The sequence below is a fragment of the Delphinapterus leucas genome, chromosome 1, assembly GCF_059928025.1.
Source record: "Delphinapterus leucas isolate spDelLeu-1000000601 "Yukka" chromosome 1, BTC_Dleu_Yukka2, whole genome shotgun sequence".
Lineage (NCBI taxonomy): Eukaryota > Metazoa > Chordata > Mammalia > Artiodactyla > Monodontidae > Delphinapterus > Delphinapterus leucas.
This window is the reverse complement of record NC_143129.1, coordinates 134,636,346-134,646,336: the sequence shown is the minus strand read 5'-3', so window position 1 is coordinate 134,646,336 and position 9,991 is coordinate 134,636,346. Positions and strand designations below refer to the sequence as shown.

Here is a 9,991-nt window from a genome sequence, read left to right as displayed (position 1 = left end):
TGGCGCTTACTCCGCCTTCTAGCCGCCCCGGCGCGGGGCGGAGGCGAGGGGGTTGTCTCAAAAGTCTCTCCTTCCCCTGCAGGGGCGGCGGCAAGTCCCCGCGCGAGCTCAGGGTGTCAGAGGCTGAGGCAGAAGAAGCAAAGTTCCCGGGGCTTCTTCGAGGCCGCTGTCCGGGTTGCCAGTTCGGCTTCCCCCTCCTCGCCAAGGCAATGGCTTCCAAACTCCTGCGCGCGGTCATCCTTGGGCCGCCCGGCTCGGGCAAGGGCACCGTGTGTCAGAGGATCGCCGAGAACTTTGGCCTCCAGCATCTCTCCAGCGGCCACTTCTTGCGGGAGAACATCAAGGCCAACACGGGTGAGGACGTGCGGAGGCGAGGGGCGGGGTGAGCCGACGCGGGATCGGGTGAGGCTGGGAGGCAAAGGCAAAGGGCCGGCGAGGGGCCGGGTCTCTTCGGTCCCCGGGCGCCCTTCCCCCGCCCGCGTGTGGTAGTGCAGGCTCCTACGTGCCGGGGCGCATGCAGCCGGTGGCCCGCGGCCGTGCGGCTTAACCGCGCCAGGGAGGAGGCCGAGGCTAGTTGGGAGGAGGGTGGGAGGTGCACGCGTCCCCTCTCTCCGCGCGGGCTGCTCTTGCCGTGGCGAGAAGCCGGTTACCACCCAGCTGAGGAGGGAGATCCAGGCAGCTGAAAGCCCCGAGCTTCCCTCTCGCCCAGCTTCCTTAAGGCTAAGACGTCCCCGTCCCTCGGCCGCCTCCTACCCCGTCTACCGCGTCCCTGGTGACCCGAAGCGTCCCCTTCTCTCGCCCGAGCCCCCCGGGCCGAGCGCCGCCCACCTGTGGGAGTCGGGCGGGGCCGCGCGCTGGGGAACCTGTGGCGCCGCGGGGCTCGCAGCCGCGCGCTGCTCCAGCCCCTCCGCGCCGCCTGGGACCTCTGGGCAGAGCCCTGGGTGGCTTTGAAAGGCCTGTCTGTTCCCTGCCGCCTTCTAAGGTAAACTCTCACCACTCACTCCCCCCTCCTCTCCAAGCCGGGGCCTGGCCGTTAGGAGACAAGGAGACTCGTTCTGATAAATTACATTTTGAATCCAGCTTCCCTGGAAATGGCTTCTTGAGAATGCCTCCTTTGGCTTGCGTGGTGAATTGGGGGCTATAGATCTCCTGCTCTCTTAGCCTTTCAGTACGGCCCTTCTCCCCTCTCCTCCCACCCCACGTTCACACCAGTTCATAATGAATTGGCGTTCAAAGGCGAGAGGTAGCTGTGGTGTGGTGCTCCTGCAAGGTATATATACGTGGCCCTTCTGGGATGCAGATGCTCACGATTAGCAACTTCTTTATGAAAACTTGTTATTGCAGACGGGGTGCTTCACTGTGGCTCCTTTCTCATCAGTGTCCTAGGTGGTTATGGCCTATTATGGGCTAATTATCCAGGGATCTTCATTACAGAAGCACAGATTAGTTTGGTGAGGTAGGTGGAGGACGGTGCTGGAAAACAGAAAGCCTGAAAGCGGGGAATTAAGATGTATCTCAAAGGCGGAGTTTTATTCATTATCTCTTAAGCAGGTTGTAAAAAAGCAAGCTTTTATTTTGATCTTCAAGAATCCTGTCACCCACCCTCAACATACACAAGTCCGAGTTCTGTGTACCAGATTGCACCTGGAATTTTCTCTTGTGGGTATTGTTACCACGATTGGGTCTATTTTAATTTTAATACCACATTCAAATGCATTTTATTCCTTCCGTGTTTGGAATGCAGTTTGGGCAGGGGTGAGAACTCTGTGAGAGGGAAGGCTGGCTCTCTACCCAAGCGTTTTGTGGCCAGGTGGGGCTTCTCGTGGTAGGCATAATGAGGGGAGGAAACTGCTGGGTGGGAGCCCATTTTTCTGCATTCTCTATAGCAACTGACTTGGTAACTTGTTTCTTCTGGCATGAAGGGCTTCACACCATCCATCCTGGTTCTGGATTAGTGGCTCTTTCCATTTTTAAAGAGAATATGATGGGAAGTAGTTGATTTCTGCACTTTTTTAGGGGTTTTGAAAACTTTCCACTTGCTGTTTTCCTTTATTTTGTTCATTTTAACTTTCCTTTGTTCTGAATTTTAGTTTCCATTCTCTTTCAAATGCTTTATTTCCCTCCCAGTGTTTCTCCCTGGAGTAAGAAGTGACTCTGCAATGTTTAAATTATCTTTTTCTGTTGGAAATCAAGTAGTTTATGCATGAACAATTAAAAAGCTTTATCAGGGAAAGAAGAAGAAGAGGAGGAATAAAGGACAGTGATTCGTTTTGAAAGTGGCCTGTTTCTAGTGGACTTGGAGGGTGTTCTCAGATTATTTTTTCTCTCTCAGAAGGTCTAAGAGTCTTACCGGCTCATTGCCTGGTAAATAAGAAAACATTCCACAGCATTTATTTTTTCTGTTAGCTGCTGTTTGCTTTTCCCTAATTTCCCGGTAGAGAAGCACAAGGATCCCTCTGTAGGTACCCCTTTATAGTTGAAGGTTTGAAGGAGATGATGAAGCACAGCAAAACCCCAGGAAATAAAACCTTGGTAGGAATTTAAGTTGGAAAGTAGCTCAGGCCATCTGCTGCAGCCTGGATTGGGGCATACTCCTGTCCACGTGGTTTTCCTGCAGCCACTCCCTGGTGGCTTCTCCAGGGAAGGGCTGGCTACTCATTGCTTTTGGGCAGTCTTCCCTCACCTGCCCTGGCAGAATTCATCTCTTTCCTCTGCACATAGCCTGTGGATTCTGTTGCTGCAGTCACACACAGTTATGATGCAGTGCAGCAAATGCCTTCTGATTTATCCAGTAGAGACTTACTGAGTACCTGCTACATATCAGTGTTCTAGGGGCTGGGGGCTAGAGTGATATTTTTTCTACCTTTACCATGTTCCAGTTTCCACTGAGAGACTTAAAGGACAGGGATCTGACAAATTGCCTAATGCATAAAAGGAGTTCAACAAGTCTGATGAAGGCATGGGTCACGGATTCTATCTACATTTTTCCCAGAAAGAATCAAACAGCCTCTAGCGATCAAGTCCATTTTGCTTAATTAGCTCTATGATTTATGGTAAAAGTTTGTATTTACTGTGGATCTGAGATTAGCCTCATGATAGATGTCACCCGTTGGCTTTGCCTAGGCTGCCTGGAGTAGTGCAGGCTGAGACTTATCAAATACCTTATTTGAAGACCCACCCCCAAGTCTTTGGCTTACATTTTCTTTAGCAAGTGAGTGAGTAAATAGATGGGAGAGTTCTCTTAGTCTGCCAGAAGCAGGGTCCTACAGTCTGTCATAAAGAATATTAGCTTTCCTTGGGGCTTCCCTGGTGGCGCAGTGGTTAAGAATCCGCCTGCCAATGCAGGGGACATGGGTTTGAGCCCTGGTCCAGGAAGATCCCTCATGCCACGGAGCAGCTAAACCCGTGCATCACAACTACTGAGCATGCCTGCCACAGCTACTGAAGCCCGTGCGCCTAGAGCTGGTGCTCCTCAACAAGAGAAGCCACTGCAGTGAGAAGGCTGCGCACCGCAACGAAGAGTAGCCCCCGCTCACTGCAACTAGAGAAAGCCCGCACAGCAACGAAGACCCAAAGCAGCCAAAAATAAATACATTTATTAAAAAAAAAAGAATATTAGCTTTTCTCTATGTGTGTGTGCGTGTGTTGTTTGCAAACATATGCATGAGCCTGTGTGCGCGCGCGAGTGCATGCGCACACACAGGAACACACAGAGCTGGCACTCAGTAGTGAGTTCCATTAAAATTTATATTTAGCGGTACCTTCTTTTGTTGAGTGATGGGTGACTGAAACTTCCTTCTGAAGGGTGTGAGAATCCTGTTTTAAGGATTGTACTGGATCTACTATCTCAAGTGCAGGAAAACTGGAAAGTTTCCATTTGGAAGCATCCTGGACTTGAGAAAAGATGTTCAAGAACAAACCTGTTTCTGCTCTTAATATTAACTGCAGCTCTTGCTGAGGTTTGCAGATGGGACTGGCATTTCAAATTAGTCAATGGGCTGAGCCTCTCCTCTGAAAAGATGACCTAGTTCGGAGGGCTTAGGGTTTTTTTTGTTGTTTTTTTATACTCATTAAGTATAAATGTGTGTCTTTTCTTATGTAGGAATGAAAACGTCTGAGAATTGGAGAAGTATTAAAGAGACTAATGTTCAACAGTGTATCTAAAACAACTTTAAATAGTTCATCTTTTTGTAGATCATACAAAGTCTTGGCTTATTCTGCAATATCTGGAGTATGGTATATTCCTTTTTTTTTCTCCCCTAGCTTGGTGAGACTCGGAATGTAGCCCAGGTCAAGGGTCTGACCAGCCTGGAGGCATCTGTCCAGTCTACAGGTCCACTTCCACATCCCCCTATTTTTTATGGTTTCTTTGTCTGAGGGTTTTCACGTGTACTTCGGGAGAACTATTTGACTTGAATAAGGTGGCCCATGACAATAAGACTAACTTTGTCACATTCGCAGCTGAATCTGAGCATCCTTCCGGTGTGGTCATTTTTTAAAGTAGCTTTTTCTGATCAAAGTCACGCCTTGTAGAAAATTTGGAAAATGTGAAGCTGTGGAAGAAACTGAAAAGGCAAGTGAAAATTACCCACAATTCCCCCCCAACACTTGGAAATTCCAACAGAAGTTATTTTACTTTTTTTCTTTTCTGTGTATTTGCTCCACTACCCCCAACAAACTTGGTGTCCTATTAGTTGATAACCGTTTCCCCTCCCACTTAGATACGTATTGTAAGCATTTTCCTGTGTTCTTAACGCTTCTTCAAAAACATTTAAAATTTCTGTATTATAGTCCGTTCAGCAGATATTTTTTTGAGTATCTTTTGAGTACTCAGATATCCCTTTGTTCTTTTTTTTTTCTTCTTTTTTTGTCTGTGTCGGGTCTTCGTTGCTGCATGCAGGCTTTCTTCTAGTTGCAGCGAGCAGGGGCTACTCTTCATTGCAGTGTGCGGGCTTCTCATTGTCGTGGCTTCTCTTGTTGCAGATCACGGGCTCTAGGCACGCGGGCTTCAGTAGTTGTGGCTCGTAGGCTCAGTAGTTGTGGCTCACGGGCTCTAGAGCACAGGCTCAGAAGTTGTGGCGCACGGGCTTAGTTGCTCTGCGGCATGTGGGATCTTCCCAGACCAGGGCTCGAACCTGTGTCCCCTGCATCGGCAGGTGGATTCTTAACCCCTGCACCACCAGGGAAGTCCCTCCCTTTGTTCTTAGAGGTGAGAGTCCACAGCAAGGTGAGGGGATGCGGGCATGAGGAGACAGGAGATAGCACATATGGAATAAGCAGCATAGTATTTGATAAAGGTGCCTGTTACGAAGGAAATGAAAGGGTGATGAGTTAGTGATGAGGCTAAGATGATTATCCTAGGTTGTGTGATTAGGGAATGCCTCTCTGGGAGGTGAGTAACCGCAGGGATGAACATATAATGATCCAGGAGTGGAGTGTTCCAGGGAGAAGGGACAGCAAGTGCGAAGGCCCTAAGGTGAGACTAGCATAGCTTGTTTGAGGAACAGAAAGACAGGGAATATGATTGGTGCCTGGTGAGCAAGGGGGATGTGGAAGGAAGTCATGTGGAGCCTTGAGGGTCCTGGGAAAGATTGGACTTTAAAGGCACTGGAAAGCTATTGAAGGGTTTTATAGGACAGCAGCACGAGTGGATTGACCTTCTAAAAGTTGACTTGGGGTTCTGTGTGAGGTGACAAGAGTGGTACCAGGTGGATGAAGAGAGTGGACCGTGGCTTGGACTGGGCGGTGGCGGTGAGAAATGAAGGGCTTTAGGGTGTGTATGAAGGCAGGGCTGACTGGAAGGCATGAGTTGGCTCTGAGGGGTGATGGAGGCAAAACAGTGCACAGTGAGTCCTAGGATTTTGGCCTGAGCCTCTGTGTCGGATGTACCTTAGGGTTGAACTAGAGTCTGTCTAACCAGTGTGGTATGGAACATTTGGGTTATTTGCTGTTTAGTAATGCTCTTATGAACATCATTGTATGTAAACCATTGAGCAGATATCCTCTCCTTGGGATAGGTTACTGGGAATAAAATGACTGGATCAGAATAGTTTTTTTTAAAAAATATTTTATTTGTTTAGTTTCACTGGGTCCTAGGTGTGGCAGTTGCGGCTCGCAGGCTCCTTAGTTGCAGCTCGCCAGCCCCTTAGTTGTGGCATGCAAATTTTTAGTTGTGGCATGCATGTGGGATCTAGTTCCCTGACCAGGGATCGAACCCAGGCTCCTGCATTGGGAGTGCAGAGTCTTAACCACTGTGCCACCAGGGAAGTCCCCAGAATAGTTTTTAAACCATAGGGTGATGAGAGGTTTGTTACAATATTGCTTCTGTTTTATGTTTTGGTTTTTTGGCCCCAGGCATGTGGGAACTTAGCTCCCTGACCAGGGATCAAACCTGCACCCCCTGCATTGGAAGGTGAAATCTTAACCACTGGACTGCCAGGGAAGTCCCGCAAGAGTTTTAAACTTAGCTTACAAACATCCAGACAAGGTTTTGGTGTAAAGGTATCTAATAGGTGCTACTACTATATTCATGTAATTTTTGGCTTACTTAAATATTTTATTTAAGTACAGACATAGATACACATACATTTGTACCTATGGGTTTTTTTTTTTTCCAGCCATGCCGCATGGCTTGTGGCATCTTAGTTCCCCAACCAGGGATTGAACCCCGGGCTCTCAGCAGTGAAAGCGTGGAGCGCTAACCACCGGACCACCGGGGAATTCTCTGTACCTATGTTTTTAAACTCTTTCCTTGTTTTTCTGATTATAGAAATAGTTTGTATTAAGTTATCAAAGGTTTAGAAATCCAAGAAAGATAAGGAAGCAAAAAACTTGTAATCACACTAACTGGGAGGAAAAAATACTGTTAATACTTTTTATATGCATTATATCTTCCAGACTGTTTTTCAAGGATATATTACTATTTTAAAAATTGCTTGTTTTATTTCACAATGTATCATTTAATATTTTACAGTGTCATTGAAGTCTGTTCTTTAATGTGAGTTTAATGCTTTGTACTATTTCAATATAATTTTTATTCCACTCTTGATTTTTTGAAAAGGTAATACATGCAGATGGTAAAATTTTCAAATACACTAGGAGTGGAGGGGAAGATCTCTCTCCCATCCTGCCCTCTGGTTCCCCAGTTACTGTCCTCAGGGATACCTACATTTTTACTTTTCTTGGATGTTCATCCAAAGAATTTGTGTATACATATATCTCATGTATGTATAGTGGTGCCTCTTTTAAAAAAAATGTACACATATATACTTTGTTTTGCCTTCTTTTTTTTAAAACTTTGAAGTATAGCTTTGACATTGGTTTCTACTAGCACTTATCAACCTACCACATTCTTTAAAAAAAAAGGCTGGATGCATACTCTTACTGTACAACTGTACCATTGTTTCTTTAACCAACCATTCTCAGGTGTTTTGGTCTCAGGACCTTTTAACATATAAAAATCACTGAGAACCCCAAAGAGCCTTTTTTTGTTGTTGTTGGGGGTAGGAGTTTATTAATTTATTTATTTTTGCTGTGTTGGGTCTTCGTTTCTGTACGAGGGCTTTCTCCAGTTGTGGCAAGCGGGGGCCACTCTTTATCACAGTGCGCGGGCCTCTCACTGTCGTGGCCTCTCTTGTTGTGGAGCACAGGCTCCAGACGCGCAGGCTCAGTAGTTGTGGCTCACGGGCCTAGTTGCTCTGCGGCATGTGGGATCCTCCCAGACCAGGGCTCGAACCCGTGTCCCCTGCATTAGCAGGCGGATTCTCAACCACTGCGCCACCAGGGAAGTCCCTAAAGAGCCTTTTTTTATACAGGTTCTCCCTGTAGATACTAACTGTATTAGAAATTAAAACTGAGAAAATTTAAAAATATTTACTAATTCATTAAAGCTAACAATAATAAACCCATTACATGTTAACATATGTCTATAAAAACATAACTATTTTCCAGAACATACGCAATGAGACAGAGTAGTTTTGTTATGAGTATTTGCAAATCTCTTAAGTTTGGCTTAATAGAAGAAAGCTGGATTCTCACATCTGGTTCTTCACTCAGGCGGTGTGCTATTTTGTTTTGGTTAAAGTATTGGAAGAATATGTGTCTTCACCCAGATATGTCGTTAAAGGGGGAACTCACAGACTCCTGGAAGGGTCTCATGGACCCTCAGGGATCCTTGGACCATACTTTGAGAATGGCTGGTTTAACCAGTCCCCTGTTGATGGGAGGGTAGGTTATTTATAGTCTTTCAGTATACAAAGCATGCTGGGCTGAATGTCCTGTAAATATGTCTTCCAACAAATGTTTGAGTGCCAAGCAGTGTTGGCTTATGGGACAGAAAGAGATGAGACAAGGTCTATTCCCTGAAGGAGCTGCTAAGTTTATTGGGAGAGGCAGTCAGGCAAACAAGTATGAAGTCGTGAAAGGGAGCAAGATGAGCGTTTGTAGGTCCTGGGGACATAGGGAAGAGGCAGCCTACCTGGCATTTAGGAGGGGGTAGGGTTTGGGAAGGCTTTTTAGAGCTGGAGGAGACTCCTGAGCTGAGTTTTGACAAATGAGCCCATCTGCAAGGTGAGGAAAGGTGGTTGTTGCCACACAGAATTGGAACTCCCCCTCTAGAGCTTGTTTGTGGTTCACAGGGATCTTTTGTGTGCTTTTGTGGCTTGATCACACCTTGTATAATATCGTTTCAGACCTCATTCATCTCTTAGCTGTACGTACTATCAAAGGAAAGGGTTATTATTATACCTGCTCCAGATCACCTTTTCCAGTTTCCATTACTTGTACTTACCTTTAAGATACATACACAGGGCTTCCCTGGTGGCGCAGTGGTTGAGAGTCCGCCTGCCGATGCAGGGGACGCGGGTTCGTGCCCCGGTCCGGGAAGATCCCACATGCCGCGGAGCGGCTGGGCCCGTGAGCCATGGCCGCTGAGCCTGCGCGTCCGGAGCCTGTGCTCCGCAATGGGAGAGGCCACAACAGTGAGAGGTCTGCGTACCGCAAAAAAAAAGATACATACACATATGGTACCAGGAAACCTTTAGTCTTCTGCCTCAGGCTTCCTGGAACTCACGTGATGGCAACTGATCATGAAACTAGTAAACTGGGTACTAGCTATTAGCTATAAATCCACCCATTGGGAAGGGCATATAGAGTTGCCTCTTAAATTGTTGAATGCTATGTAACAAGTAAATTGCCAAGTAACTTGTTACATGGTATTATGCTAGTCTGCTCAGTAGCACTCTGTGTGGTCCATGTTGTGAGAAGATTTAAGACTCAGAAATTGTTTTTCTTGTAACATTTTAGACAGTATGCTTTCACAATGGATCAGATAATATCAACTACATATTGTCTTTTATCAAACTAGATAGATACACATTTTTATTCATATGTTTTTAAAGCAGGTAGTAGAGGCTTTGGATTACTCTGCCTTTTTCCCTCCACCACTTGATATTTAGTTCAGGTTGGCCTTTAAGACATAGTACAAAAGATCTCATTTGTAGAGCTTCCTGCAGTCCAGTTAGATGGCTGATGTTATATTTTAACAGTCTCACTCCAAGTTCCAAGAGTTCTTGTACTGGTTAAACGACAGGTCCAGGAGCAAGCATCCCTTCCTTAGCCAGAAAGACTGATGGTATTGAAATAGTGCAAAGTCAGTCCTGCTCATCAAATTCCCAAGAAGCTAGAAATCAACTATTTTCTGTACTAAAGCACTGTTTTTTATTGACCAGCAACCTGTGACCCTGGCACTTTGTAATTCTTGTGACTGTAGTTCTTGTGACTTGGTTAGTGGGTCATGACCCACTAACGTTTGCAGTGGGTCAAGCATGTGCTAGGTCCTGCAGGGGCTAATGTATGCACATTCTCTAGTTTACACACACGTCTACAGGGCAGTTGAAATACATCATTTTACAAATAAAGAAATGGCCTCAGAGAGGTTGAGTTACTTATCTTAGGTTAAACAGTTAGTTAAATAGAGAAGCTAGCATTCAAA

The 9,991-nt window shown here is 46.2% G+C and overlaps 1 protein-coding gene across 3 annotated transcripts in view; it reads left to right on the top strand.

The window, feature by feature from the left end:
- Positions 1–9,991, top strand: part of AK4 (adenylate kinase 4) — a 95,346-nt gene that overhangs the window by 419 nt on the left and 84,936 nt on the right. For all 3 annotated transcript variants that reach the window (XM_089921412.1, XM_089921408.1, XM_022581216.3), the window contains exon 2: positions 83–354. In XM_089921412.1, coding sequence (XP_089777538.1) covers positions 210–354 — 145 coding nt within the window. In that variant the 5' untranslated portion in view covers positions 83–209. The remainder of the gene's footprint in view (positions 1–82; positions 355–9,991) is intronic.